The sequence below is a fragment of the Bombyx mandarina genome, chromosome 19, assembly GCF_030267445.1.
Source record: "Bombyx mandarina strain Sakado chromosome 19, ASM3026744v2".
NCBI classification, from domain to species: Eukaryota; Metazoa; Arthropoda; class Insecta; order Lepidoptera; family Bombycidae; genus Bombyx; species Bombyx mandarina.
The window spans coordinates 7431021-7446540 of record NC_143225.1 but is presented as its reverse complement, the minus strand read 5'-3'; the positions used below and the strand labels follow the sequence as shown (position 1 = coordinate 7446540).

General features: G+C 35.7%; 1 protein-coding gene across 1 annotated transcript; it reads left to right on the top strand.

The window, feature by feature from the left end:
• The first annotated feature begins 851 nt into the window (after positions 1–851).
• LOC114243046 (pentatricopeptide repeat-containing protein 2, mitochondrial) lies at positions 852–8439 on the top strand. Its single transcript, XM_028174414.2, has 9 exons — positions 852–1376; positions 1921–2140; positions 2601–2703; positions 3332–3526; positions 3986–4082; positions 5416–5504; positions 6465–6578; positions 7333–7440; positions 8150–8439. Exons 1-9 carry the CDS (start codon positions 1286–1288, stop codon positions 8276–8278), a joined length of 1146 nt encoding a protein of 381 aa, XP_028030215.2. The 5' UTR covers positions 852–1285; the 3' UTR covers positions 8279–8439.
• Positions 8440–15520: the final 7081 nt, after the last annotated feature.

Genomic DNA, 15520 nt, shown 5'->3' with positions numbered 1-15520 from the left:
TCAAAGAATTACTGTAAGTACCTACATAACTTTAATTTGTAGGCTTATAAAAAGGCGTATTACACTTGGCTAAATTTAGTCGACTGAATTCAGTCGCTACTCGCTACTGATCTCAGTGAAGTGTAATAGAATTCAGTAAGTTAGCCTACTAAATTCAGTAGCAAGGATGGTTTCTGGCTGACCTAATCATTTAGAAGCCTAATTAGAAACGCATTTAGAAGGTCGAATTTAGTTACTTAATAATTTCAGTCGTCCCATAGCTCTCCGTGCGTAAGGACGTTTTAGTTGGTTTTTTACTTCCGAATAAAAAGTACTAATTTGAGACACCTTTATTTAATGTGCCAGCCATTTATAATTAGCCCGACATGTATATATATAGCCTTTAACTATTTCATACCGGGCGCTGTGAGCTCGTTCTACACATTTTTTGCTTCTTAACGTTTTTGTTTTTATTTTTTTAGATTTGGGCTCTTTCAGAACCAGACGGCACAATACCAACTACTGTGTGAAAGTTTTTATTATTTTAATATTAGCCACGAATATTGAGCACAGTGTCGGTTTCTTGGAGAACAATGAGTTACTGATTTGTGTTTGCTATCCGTCATTTTTCAGAGTGTGAATTTTGAATTAGTGTACTTTCTGATTTTCTAGAATCGTTTATTATTCATAGTTGTTTCACAAAAAAGAAGAAAACGTCGAGCTCTCTAATTTTTTCTTTCTTGATTTGAAACACATTAAAAAGTTGTAGTTGTAAGTTGCAAGGAATCCTTTTTTTATGGAAATAGTTAACTTTATGCCAAGTAGAAGGTAGGGAAACTAGGTGAGAAAAAATTAACAAAGGCATTAAAAGGAAACAAAGGGATAAGCTAGTTAAAAACAAAATATGTACATAAACATATTAAATCTCAATTTGTTATTGATTATGAAAGAAGATAATACATTATTAAATAAAGGACAAAACAAAAGGCAGGAAAGGAATCCATGTTTCTATGTTAAAATGTTCGCTGAGTATAAATAAAAAAAAATGGGTTTTATCGGTTTTATCATGGTTGTGTTTTAGTTTTACCCAGCTAGTTGTAATCAAAAAATTTAAGATACTAATTCGAATTGCACAGAGTAGGTACTAAGTGTATTAACAAATGAATGTAAAATATGGTGTAATCTGGGTTTCGAATATAACCTAAAATAAAATTGGAAAATTTAAATTTTCGGTGACCGAGAATCATTAAACTTTATGTATTTCTCCTCATTCAAAATCAAATTAAATTAATACACAATATAGAACATGTCTCTGTTTCTAAATTATTTTTTGAAGACTTCTTTCAGCTGTAATCAACGATTGTTTTTACCCTGCAGGCAATTACATTCTACACAAGGTTTGTAAAATTAATATTTTAAAATTATAATGAAGCTAATTGAAACGATGGCATTAATGATATCATATAAATGGGTCCGGTCACCACATAAGCAGGTGGGCCCGGTGTCATTTACCACTAATATAGAGTAACATCGTTAATTAAAAATATTTCGAACGAAAACGTCTGAACGTTTATTCTGAGATAACATTTAAAAAAGGAAAGTTATATATAAAGATATGCTATTTATAAAGATTTCATGATTTCACGAGTTTCTTTTGGAGAGTAGTTCACAAAAGGTAATTGTTAAAATATCTAAAATAATTTAATACAAAAAAACAAATCAAAACCATTATATTACAGATCAAGTAATTTATCAGTTATGTACGGTTTCTACTTCTACTCCACAGAAAAGTCCCACCTGATAATTGAGAAAATGAGATTGACCTTATGTATCTAAGTAGGCAGTGGTATTCATAGACATCACAACTGTTGTTTGATTGAGTCAATAGTAATTGTATTAATATATACAACAGTATTTAATAATATACTTTTACTTTTACAGTGAGGCTGCTGTATGCCCCTGCAACAATTGGTATAGATGGGTATTTACAGGCCAGGAAAAATGTCAAAGAACAATTTGTCAATTTCTCTGAGAAATTTAAAACTAAAATGAATGATTTTGTCTCCGATTCCAAAAACATGATATTCACTGAAGATTTGAAGAACATGGTTCATTTGGCAGAACCATCAGACTTGCAACTTGTACTAAATATGATTAAAAAGTAGGTTTTTTTAATAAATTCAGAAAAATAGATAAAGATAAGATAAAACAAGTATTGATGGCCAACACATAATAAATAGAGACAATCAATCAATGAATAAAATTTAAAGTGAGATTCAGAGAATCTAAGAAACGCTAAACTTTTTTGGCACTAACTAAATCTATTGCCATAATATTGCCACCTAATTGTATCAATTTCTATGTTGATATAATCATTGGAATATTTTCTTTTAAATTGTTTATTTGTCTAAATTAAATTCAAATATGTACTTAAATTGGAAAGCAGATAGAGAAAAAAAAAGCTTGTGAGTCTTCACAGATAGGATTAGAAGAGAAAATAAAATGATGCAGAAATGCAATATTTTATGCATAGATTATGATTTTTAAATTATTTTACAGCAAGATTTCATTGCAATAAGAAATTTTATAGTGCTTCGACTGAGATACATTTAAAATTTTAGATTCAACACACAAAGTACAGAGTTCAGATTTGGTTCATTCGTGTTTGGCCCAGTTGTAATGAGGATGTTTCATTTCTTAGATGCTCCTAAAGAAGCACTGCAGGTAAGAAATTTTATATGGCTTATATTTAATAATAGGTGCAATTTGTTACAAACTCTGGCTTTCCAGTATTGTAAGTAAACAGTCACTGGCCAGTTCAGCTTAGTACCGTGTAGGTAAAATTTTAGAGCTTTAATTTGTAGATTAACTTGAAGGTTTTTTTTATTGCTTAGTTGGGTGGACGAGCTCACAGCTCACCTGGTGTTAAGTGGTTACTGGAGCCCATAGACATCCACAACGTAAATGCGCCACCCACCTTGAGATACAAGTTCTAAGGTCTCAAGTATAGGTGTAGTGTAGGAATTAAACCTTTTTGAAAACAGGTCTTTTTTGCTATGATATTGCTTCAATCCGGCTGTGATGTGACTTAGTGTTGAATAAGAATACATAAGAATCATAGGAATGGGGTGATTATTGCAGCACTTTACTTATATTATTGTTATAAGGCACGCAACGGCTTTGCGATCCACTGTTATTACAGATGTCCATGGGTATCTACAACAATCAAACACTAACCATCAGTTGGGCCCCAAAACATATTTTAATGTTGAAGATATTATGCAGCATGTAGCAACAGAAAGCAAAATTGTGTTAAAATTTTAATTTCTAATAAAATATATTTTTTTTGCAGTGTTTTGAAGAACCAGCAAATGATGGTTTTTTTGATCAACAAGTGTCATACCAGATATTACTTGATTTACTGTATTGTCATGAAATGTTTGATGAGATGTACAGGGTCTTTGAGAAAGTACAAAAGAAACAAATAAACATGACAAAGTTTCCTAAATACTGTGTGGTGTTGATAATGGCAGCTTGTTATAAAGAGGTATTTTTCCACATGTCTTTTTTATCTTCATATAGGAGAAATTTGTAGCCAACCGGAAATCATACAAATTGCCAATATATTATTATGTCAAGATGCAGTTAAGAAGCCAATTGTAGGCACTTAATGGTGCATGTGCTGGTAGTCATATACAGTTTGTATCTGTGGCTAACACTACAACTTTTGATAAACATTGTATGCAATAACTAAGAAACATAGTATCTGCCAGTGGATTTGAATCCCAGTATAGTTTCAACACTCAATATGAATCCATAAGGCATTCATCTGACTATGGTTGCCAACTGTACCACCATGAACTGTTGTAGTTCTTTCTACTGTCCTGAAGCACATATTATTTGAGTATATTATTTTGTTGCATCATTTATACATATAATACGTGTACTCACCTTTTATGACGTTAACGCCCACCCTTTACATTGTTCTTTATTATTTCATTTTTAGAATACACCAAAAAGTTTAGAATATGCAACAAAACTATGGTCAGATATGGCTTCAACGGGAACATTACCACTCAGAAGAGCGGCGACTTCTTTTGCTGGTCAGTATATCAATAGTTATGAAAAATCGTATGTACACACTTTCTTCTTCTTCGTCGCTTTCTTCATTACTGAAGGTCGTGTCCCTGAAACTTGACCGTGGCCTGTCTCATGAGCTGTTTCCATCTCGTCCGGTCCTCAGCTTCTCGAATGGCGGTTGCGACTGGCAACCCAGTTAGAGCGGTTATTTGATCACACCAACGGCTAGGTAATCGGCCGCGGGGTCTCTTTCCTTCTACTTTGCCCATCACAATCACTTTGTCCAAGTTATCTGACTGTCGGCGGGCAATATGACCGAAGTAGCTGACGATCCTATGGTAACAGATTGTTGAGAGCCTGACTCGGATGCGAAGTTGATCCAGGATAGATTTATTCGTCCTCTTGGCCGTCCACGGAATTCGGACACACACTCAAGTATAAAATACAAAGTAATATTTTCTACATAATACAGATCCTTTTGTGGTGGTTACTGGGTTTTAGGGAATTAAAGGTAGTCAGGTACTGTATGTACTGAGTTGATGATATAATCATTAAAAGTATTGCGATAATGCTATTTTGTACTTACAAGCAGTGTATTATAATATTATTTTTAATTTTTATTTCACTTGATGAGTATACGGCCCACATGATGGTGAGTGGATATCTTCGCCCATGCACTTTAGCAATGCCAGGCGCAGAGCTAAGTTGCTGCCTACGAAACTACCAGCATCTCAAACATCAGTTGGCACAGGTTGTCTGGCTTTTCGTTTTCGATTACCCTGACTTTTTAAAACAATATCTATACTAATATTATAAAGAGGAAAGATTTGTTTGTTTGTTTGTATTGAATAGGCTCCGAAACTACTGAACCGATTTGAAAAATTCTTTCACTGCTTAGAAGCTACATTACTACCGAGTGACATAGTCTATAATCTTTTTTGAAAAAACTTAGGGATCCCTACTAAAACTCCAATAATATAACCCAAGGTGTAAAAAAATTACCTAAAATATTCTTTACATCGCGTGCCCTGCGAAAACTATTAATGATAGAATAAAATAATGTACTATGACTTTGTAGAACACATTATTATTTACAAAAAGTGTCGTGACAACATATGTCTAACTATTATCGTTATGCCGCAAGAAGTGTTCTTTTATTTAAAAAAACAAAACAATGTCAAATATCGTTGAAATTTTTGTCAAAGACCCGGAGCGGAGTCGGAGCGGGCCGCTAATCGTGTAATAAATGACTTTTCAATAAATGTAATTTTGACAATATTATACAACAAAAAAAATAAAAAATTGTAGAGGAATATAAAATAAATAAAACAACAATTTGGGATAATCTGTTTGCAGGACTCGCATTAAAACAGGGAGCTCCTCACATCGCCTTGGAATCAATATCAGGCCAACGACAGCATTATATCACAATTAGAAATATTAAGGTATCAATTTGGTAATTCTGGATTTCAAGCTAATAAGTTTTCCGACTTATACGAAGCTCAACCTGACAGAATAAATTACTGAAGATTTGGTCACTACATTAATAGGGCCCGTAGTCATAGCAATGTGAATGCCCATCTTCGGGCGTGAGTTCGGAGTTGCTTTACATAATGGTTATAACGGTTTTCAAACCGAAACCAAAGTGCTTGAGCACAGATGGCAGAAATAGGATAATGACAATTTTATTTATTTATTTATTGCGTAGATGGATGGTCCAGCTCACAGCCCACCTGGTGTTAAGCGGTTACCAGAGCCCATAGACACTTACGACGTAAATGCCGCCACCCACCTTGAGATGTGAGTTCTAAGGTATCAATCAATCATTACTGGTGGTAGGACCTCGTGAGAGTCCGCGCGGGTAGGTGCCACCACCCTGCTTATTTCTGCCGTGAAGCAGTAATGCGTTTCGGTTTGAAAGGTGGGGCAGCCGCTGTAACTATACTTGAGACCTTAGAACTTATGTCTCAAAGTGGGTGGCGCATTTACGTTGTAGATGTCTATGGGCTCCAGTAACCACTTAACACCAGGTGGACTGTGAGCTCGTCCACCCACCTAAGCAATAAAATAAAAAATAAGTATAGTTACAACGGCTGCCCCACCCTTCAAACCGAAACGCATTACTGCTTCACGGCAGAAATAGGTATGGCGGTGGTACCTACCCGTGCGGACTCGTTCCTGTAAAAAGTTGCCCTTGCAATTTCGTAAAAATTTACTATAATCTTTTAAAGTTTTATCATCTATGTTTTGAGAACATAATATCATAACTACAAGTTAATTTGTGATGTTTTTATTCTAACAAACCACGTTACTATTTTTTTGTAGAAGGTCAAGTGACATCTGCTGTTGTTAACATTATTTTATAAATTGACCGGTTCCTAAATAAATACAAGGTTTTATTGCAGGCCATGGCTCTAGCTGATATGGGCAGAGTGGACGACGCAATACCGATATTACGAAGTGTATTAAACATCGATTCACCCGATCAGAAAGACAAGCACACATTCTTTGAAGAAACTGTAAGTCACCATCAAAGAGATTCATAATTTGTTTAGTGGTTAGCCCACTGAGTTTCTCGCCGGATCTTCTCAGTGGGTCGCGTTTCCGATCCGGTGTTAGATTCTGCGAAGCACGGCTCCTTGCTAGGGCCCGTGTGAGCACCACTCCGGTTTGAGCCCCGTGAGCTCACCTACAAACGTTAGGGTGAAGCTGAAATAGCCTCCTAAGACTATCAGCATAGGTAGGAATAAAAAAAAAAAAAAATTAGTGGTTAATTACCGCTACTCTGTCTTAGGGTCCCGACTATATTTTCTATCTAAGACCTTATATTTCCATCCATATTTTCCATTTTTATTTAAGATATTTGGTATTTGAGTGTACTTGTTGTAGTGTCGCATGCGTTTCCGATTGAATTTGGTAAATGTTTGTTTGTTATCGGATATCGGATTTTTTACTGGTGGTAGGAACTCTTGTGAGTCCGCACGGGTAGGTACCACCGCCCTGCCTATTTCTGCCGTGAAGCAGTAATGCGTTTCGGTTTGAAGGGTGGGGCAGCCGTTGTAACTATACTGAGACCTTAGAACTTATATCTCAAGGTGGGTGGCGCATTTATGTGGTAGATGTCTATGGGCTCCAGTAACCACTTTACACCAGGTGGGCTGTGAGCTCTTCCACCCATCTAAGCAATAAAAAAAAAACAATCAATACAATGTTAACCTTCAACCCGTTATTGGTAAATAATAGAAAAAATGAAAAAGTTTGTTTTCTTAACAGATATCCAAAGTTAGTGAAGCAGTTGAAAAAACGAACAACAAGGATACCAAGATCGAATTCGAGGATGTCAGGAAGGCACTTATAGAGAGAGGACTCATTGATAAGGATGTAAGTTCATAAGTACATATCGAGGGCTAAAATGTTAGGTTAAGCTCGCGTTTCGTTTAACACGCGACATTTAACTTTGTAATTAAAGGTACGTTTTATTTGGTATTAGCGTCAACAGTTCGATGTTTTTAATTGAACTTTAATTAAGTTTACTCCATTGAAATGACCGAAGAAGTTTGTTTGTTATGGATATTTTTTTCAAATGTTTAACTTTAAATGGCTCTCCTGTAGAGTTGCAAAAATGTCGCTCAATCCCTCAATCTTTTCACCCCTCGATATGTTGTAAAAATTACAATTGTCAATTTTAATAATATTTTGTTGTACGGAGAGGATTTAAGTGGGCAACTTAACAGTATAAGTAAACATAAATCATTTGAATTGAAAATACTAAATGTCGTGCCTTCTACGATTATATTACGGCTATAGACATAATAAAAACTACTTTTACTGTTTAATTCTGCATTAAATTTACAGTCCATTGAATTTTAAAAAAAAAAAAATTTTTTTCTTATTTATTATTAATGTTTTTGGCAATGGATTGGTCACACATTAAGAAAGCCCAATACATAATAACCTAACCCAATACCTAAGAGAGCATTGACCTGGAAAGTGTGGCAAAAGAAAGAGAGTCCGTCCCAGAACAATTTTGCTTAGTAGAGCAGGAACTTGACTGTTCTTTAATTTAATAAACAAAAAAACTTCTTTTCAGACTCTCGACAGTCATCTGAATTTTGAAATTAAAATACAAAACAAGTTCAAGGATGCACCACGTGGAATGCCTTTTCAATCGAGAAACATGCCGTTTGGGCAACGAAAAATTCGGAAGGATTTGCAGTAGTTACTAAATTATTAATAAATACTAAATGTAGTTTATTTTTGTTTAAATGTGAGAATGGACTGTGTAAAAGCTATCATCAAAACTGATTGAGCTGTAGGTACCTGAAAATAAGGCATGAAAATTACATTGTAACATATATTAAACGTTAATATTATGTTAAATCATTTTGTTTTTGATTTTAACCTTAACTCCTGAGTTTTTCCTTTATTGATTTAATTTATTATTAAAGCATAATTAAATAAAAATTAGATTTCTGCACTCCTCTATATCTAATATATAAAATTCTCGTATCACGGTGTGCGTGATTGAACTCCTTCGAATCGGCTCGACCGATTTTCGTGAATCTTAGCGTGCATATCGGCCAGGGTAGAGAATCGGACAACATCAATTTACGTCCCCCTAAATGTTAAGGATTTAAAATATTTTTGAGGAAATTTCTGAAAGAATGTTGATATAATTATGTACCTGCTATTCTAGAATTTAGGTAGGTAGGTAAATCTAATTACTTCGGGCATCTGTCTATTACGATGATTCGTTTTAGCCAGCTACGTGCAACCACACAAAAATACTGAACAATTTTTCTTGAATCCCGCCACTAACTCAATTACAAGACATGAGGTACCTACCTATACGAATTTAGATTCCGAATTCTTTCAATGTTAGATAGCCCATTTATTGAGGAAGGCTATATATGTATAGGCACGCTTAGACCAATACGAGCGGAGCACTAATAAAGAATGCTTCAAAATCGACTTTTTTTGCTGTTTGAAACTTTTGAAAGCTTCCGTTGCGTGCGCTGCGAAAACAGTTAGTTTCGCTAAAATAATGTATGATAGAATTGTTCCCCTTTAAAAGTTCTAAAAGAAGCGACAGCATATGTGTATGTTTTAAGGTTGGCTCATCATAAACTTTTTTATGTTAACCAAATTTGTACTAAAATAAGCAATATTCGTTTAGGTGTTTTTATAAATATGATAATAATCCTTATCCGAATAAATACGTTATTCATTACAAGTATTTAATTTAAAAGAAATTTTGGTCTTTACATCATTTGATATCAATGAGTATCTTAGAAGATATCGCAGTTATAAATAAAAATGCAGCAAAATAATAAAGCGCGTAATAATGATGTACAAGGCGCCGGCCAACCGGTGCGCGACGGCACAGAATAAGAAGAATAACAAGAAACCCAAATCACTTCAAGATAGGCTTTGAAAATTGTAATTTTTTCTCGATTTACCCAGGATCACATCATCAGATCCTGGTGCTGATGATTACCGGACCATTCGGAAAGTCTGCCCTTTCGAACAAAAAAAAGAAAAAATAATTATCAGAATCGGTTCAAGCATTTTCGAGAAGTCGGTGAACAATTTTTTATTGCTTAGATGTGTGGACGAGCTCACAGCCCATCTGGTGTTAAGTAGTTACTGTGGAGTCCATAGACATCTACGACGTAAATGCGCTACCCATCTTGAGATATAAGTTCTAAGGTCTCAAGTATAGTTACAACGGCTGCCCCACCCTTCAAACCAAAACGCATTACTGCTTTACGGCACTCACAAGAGGTCCTAGCACCAGTAGGTAATTACGTAAATAGTTACAAAATACAAACATACATAGTTTAAAAAATATGGTCGAATTGACGACCTCCTCTTTTGAACTCGGTTAAAAATCTTGATTTTGGTACCTTAAATAGCTCCAACATTCTATTATTCCAAAATATTTTCACCTTCTACGTAAAGGAAGTCGCGGGTAAAATTTAACGTTATCCCAAAGTAACTATTTCAAGTGGACGAAGTCGCGGGCAAAAGCTAGTTATAATAATTTTATTTTTTATTGCTTAGATGGACGAAACGAGCTCACAGCCCACCTGGTCTTAAGTGGTTACTGGAGCCCATTGACATCTACAACGTAAATGCGCCACTCATCTTGAGATATAAGTTCTAAGATCTCAGTATAGTTACAACGGCTGCTCCACCCTTCAAACCGAAACGCATTAGGTACTGCTTCACGACAGAAATAGGCAGGGCGGTGGTACCTACCCGCGCGGACTAACAAGAGGTCCTACCACCACCTAATATTTACAATTATAAAGAAAACATTAAAATTTAAAATAAATTGATGCATAGAAAAAGTATTTATTGAATTCCACTAATATTCTGGTGTTAATTTGTTTTGAGTACCCAATTTTGTTGTTCAAGAGAAATCTCTTAATTCTTTATTAACTCATCGTCGATTACAAGCGTGATTCGAAATCCGGAACAATGAAATAATTAAAGTTTAAACAACTGACAGTCGTCGATTGAAACGAACCTCTGAGGCTTTTCATCGAAATCATTCGACTTAATCTCAGTTAAGCAATGAAAATGTCGTGTTCCGAAATGGAATTGGAAGAGGGACAAGAGGCCAAAGTGTCCTCGAGACTATTTGTTTACGGATCAGTGTACTTAAGACCCACAAAGACAATCTGAGCGTGCCCGCTTTATTTTTGGGCGGATTAACCAGCGGTACCGGAAAGGCAACAAGTTAAACAATTCGAACTGAAACTTAAGTTGTTTTGATAAAGTAAAATTGGTGGTCAACGTTTAAATTCTAGCTGTCTTTCTTATAGTTGTTAAACTTTTTATTTATTTTTTATTTATTAGACGGATGGACGAGCTCACAGCCCACCTAGTTTTAAGTGGTTACTGGAGCCCATTGACATCTTCAACGTAAATGCGCCACCCACCTTGAGAAATAAGTTCTAATCCCGCAGGCGGGTATAAATTTTTCTATTAGAATACGTACTTTGCAAATGTTCACGATTAACTTCCACAGTGAAGGAATAACATCGTGTGATAAAAATCAAATCCGCAAAAATTATAATTTGCGTAATTGCTGGTGGTAGGACCTCTTGTGAGTCCGCACGGGTAGGTACCACCGCCCTGCCTATTTTCGCCGTGAAGCAGTAATGCGTTTCGGTTCGAAGGGTGGGGCAGCCGTTTTAACTATACTGAGACCTGAGAACTTATATCACGAGGTGGGTGACGCATTAACGTTGTAGATTTCTGTTGACTTCAGTAGTTATTTAACACCAGGTGAGCTGTGAGCTCGTCCAACCATCTAAACAAGAAAAAAAACCTGACGAATCGAATTTCAAACGATTAGAAAATAATCATTTGAAAAAGATTTCCTGGAAAAATAACATATTAACAGAATTTGTTCATTAACAATCTGTGTTATTTTCCCATAATATTCTATGTATTATACTTATTCGGGAGTCAGCATTCAAATCAGCAACCTATTAATTCTGCAGACTCAATTAGGTACCTACACATCTTAATAAAATCAATGTAACATAGTGGGTTCCCAAAATTGCGGCTAACCAGCGCTGCTGTGTTCTGCAGATAATTGCTTTTATGTCGATATTATTGTCTTCGATGAAGGAATAATATATTCCTTGGTATGTGGGATTTGATTTTGATAATTATTATGGGATCTGTTCTTATATTAAAAAACGCTTACTGAACAACAATATAAGAACTAAATTTCAATAATTTGATCCAAACTACTTTTCGAACAGCTTCTATTAGTATTACTGACTTTGATGAGCAACGGTGATCACTCGTATGAGATAGAAAAACCCTATTTTGAAATATTGTTTATTAGTGCTCCGTTCGTATTAGCGCGTTCAACGAACCAAACAAACAAACTTGTCAGCTTTAATATTAGTATAGATTAATGTATTCACAATGTACTTCCCAAACGTACATAATACGAATCACATAAATATCGCATTGGCTCTGCGCCTAATGGTGTCGGTTTCCATATAAGCTTCCGGGAAAATTGCCAAAACTTAATCCAATTATTTGAACATTTATTTGTTGCTGTTGATGGGCAGAACCGCAAGGCATGTCTGTTTCTTAGTAGAAAAATAGAGAAGCAAGTGGCGCTTATTTACGATTACCCACTACCTATTTGTAACTGATACACGATAACAATAATCTATGCGTTTAGTTATTTGAGAATCGATTATGTTTGATGATGACGATGATGATGAGTTTGACGATGACTTTCCTATGTCATCCACTAACTCTTGAGTTTTGGTGGTAGGGTGGTAGGGATTGGTACCATCTACTTGTTCATTTCTGCCACGAACAAATAACGGATATTGGTTTAAATGGTAGCTTTACTAGTATAATGTTGACCGCCGGAGACTAGTTGAGATACTTGAACATAATTAAATATTTTCGATGAAAGTGGTTAGTTCGACAAAAAGCCAGTTTCATATGTGAGGACTAACTATTACGTAAGTATCTAATGTGAAGTTGATCACCGCTTATTTGGTGGCCCACTGACGATTTCCATTTTAATTAACTACTTTTGAGAAAGATTTGTGCAATAAATAAAAAAAGCTAATTTTATGTCTTTACCTGCACTGTTCCGTCTCCGCAATGATCGCCCTTAATTAGTGGACCGGAGAAGACGGTGAACGTCTTCGGTGAAAGTCACGGGTCGCTATTAGTTTTATAGCTCTAGACTTTGCTAATATCTGTCCTAATAAGTGCAGCGCTTCGCTGAATCTATCACCGGATCGGAATCGCGACCCATTGAGAAGTTCCGGCAAGAAACTCAGTGATCTGTATTTGTGGGTTAAGTTTCACGTTGAACCCTTAATGGCATTATCGAATGCCATGAAATTGTATGGAATGGAATGCATGGAATGACTAAAAGATCTGAAAGTAATTTTCGAATGATCAGTAGGTATGCAATTTTTTTGTGTGGTTTCTAATTGAATTAAGATTCAAGAAAATTCAGTACGTTAATACTGCTAATGAAACTTACAATTTTATTTCCGGTATAAGTTTAATTACTGTAAGATTTTGTGTCTCGAAAATAGCCCGAGCTAATTTGACATTCAGCTCATTTTTTATTTCAGGCAGCAGAGGGACTTGAAAGTAATAAACTGATTGAAGTGAGTGTATAATGAAAGGAGAACGTTGACAAATTTTAATGCGTTTTGTGGGAAATCAAATAAAACATGGTTTTTAACATGTAACATTTTCTTTTTTAGAATTTTGTTCAGTAAAGCTGAGCTGAAGCTATTTCTGTAAGCTTTAACTTACGCAGTAGGCACCCGTGCTTCTTTCTCATTATTTACTAGCGACCCGCCCTCGCTTCGCTTCGGAAACATTAAACTTTATTATTGATAGTTGAGTCCCGCGATGTTACCCGCGGTTATTGTCGTACCGCGGGTGACGCCGCGGGGCGAAGCTAGTCTAAAAAAAGTAGCCTAAGTTACTCCTTATATCATCAGCTACCTGTCAGTCCCATCAAAATCGGTCCAGCCGTTCCAGAGATTAGCCGGAACAAACAGACAGACAGACAGACAAAAATTGTAGAAAATGTTATTTTGGTGTATGTACCGTATATACCTAGTCAGCTCATAAGTATTGTCACACAGTAAAAACTTTTCTTTTACAATGCTGGCCACAAAAAAGTTTATTGAACCCGAATTTCGAATTGTTCATGAAAATAAAAATAGTATACATTTAGAATTTCACTCATTTTTAAATATGGAGTGGACGCTTAAAGAAGACCGTGTTGCAGTTATTGCGTTGCATCGTTGCGGTTACGCGCCAATTCAAATTTTTAACATACTGAAAAATTTGAATATAACCAAAAGATTCGTTTATCGTACCATCAAACGATACAATGAAGACTCTAGTGTAGATGACAGGTCAAGAAGTGGTCGCTCTCGGTCTGTTAGGATTCCAGCAGTGATAAAAGCTGTGAAGGCGCGAATTCAAAGAAATCCCAAACGTAAGCAGAAACTGTTGGCCCTTCAGATGGGGTTAAGCAGAACCACGGTGAAAAGGGTGTTAAATGAAGACTTAGGGCTTCGGGCATATCGAAGAAAAACAGGAAATCGTTTGAATGCTCGTCTAATGAACCTGAGACTGAAGAGATGCCGCGCTTTGTTGAAGCGGTACGCGGGAAAAAAATATCGGGAAATTCTTTTTTCGGATGAAAAATTTTTTACCGTAGAAGAGAGCTACAACAAAAAAAATGATAAGGTGTACGCACACAGTAATGAAGAAGCGAGCAACCGTATTCCACGTGTCCAACGAGGTCATTTTCCATCCTCGCTCATGGTATGGTTGGGAGTTTCTTATTGGGGCTTAACAGAGGTACATTTTTGTGAGAAAGGTGTAAAAATGAATGCAGTTGTGTATCAAAATACAGTCCTGACGAACCTTGTGGAACCTGTTTCTCATACCATGTTCAATAACAGGCACTGGGTATTCCAACAAGATTCGGCGACAGCTCATAGAGCGAAGAGCACACAAGACTGGCTGGCGGCGCGTGAAATCGACTTCATCCGGCACGAAGACTGGCCCTCCTCCAGTCCAGATTTGAATCCGTTAGATTACAAGATATGGCAACACTTGGAGGAAAAGGCGTGCTCAAAGCCTCATCCCAATTTGGAGTCACTCAAGACATCCTTGATTAAGGCAGCCGCCAATATTGACATGGACCTCGTTCGTGTTGCGATAGACGACTGCCCGCGCAGATTGAAGGCCTGTATTCAAAATCACGGAGGTCATTTTGAATAAACTTTAGTGTCATAAGAATCTATGTTTTGTTAAGTTCATTTTGGTATATGAATGGTTACATAATGAATAAACTTGTTTCAATTATTTTACATTAAACATGTGACAGAATTTATGACCTGACTATGTATATTAATATGCATGCAGTAAAAAGCAGTTATTTCAATATGACAAACAGTTTTATTCATATGTATAGGTTACAATTGTTGATAATAGTCCAACATTGTTATCTACCATTTTCATTTAAGAAATTTACAAACAAAGCAATTTAACGAAATTGGTGTTAATTGATACAAACAAACGTACAAAGTTTCACGTAAATAATGATCATAAAAAAAATAATGGCTACCGAAGGGTGTCTGTCTGTTAATAAGAAATATACACGTTTAATAATTTTACATATATTATATTGCAATATACAATATTTGAAGCTCTTTGATAAGCGTATGCATTGTGATCTCCGGGCCTCTTTCTGTGAAGCTCCCTTGAGTGTTTGCAAACTTTGCAGTAATGAAATACAAGCTTATTATTTTGAAGGAGAATTGAGTATTTGCCGGGTAATTACAATTGTGCTAAAGTAGCGTGATACGAATTCGTAATTGATCCACTGAGAGACATAATAATATAAATCACCAAAAAATAACGAAGA

What these genes read in the sequence shown, in the direction of transcription:
- LOC114243046 (XM_028174414.2), top strand. Translation starts at nt 1,286, where the DNA reads ATGTCTCTGTTTCTAAATTATTTTTTGAAGACTTCTTTCAGCTGTAAT. An exon ending in GTACTAAATATGATTAAAAA is followed by an intron (nt 2,141 to 2,600) that starts GTAGGTTTTTTT and finishes TTAAAATTTTAG; the next exon opens with ATTCAACACACAAAGTACAG. An exon ending in CTCCTAAAGAAGCACTGCAG is followed by an intron (nt 2,704 to 3,331) that starts GTAAGAAATTTT and finishes TTTTTTTTGCAG; the next exon opens with TGTTTTGAAGAACCAGCAAA.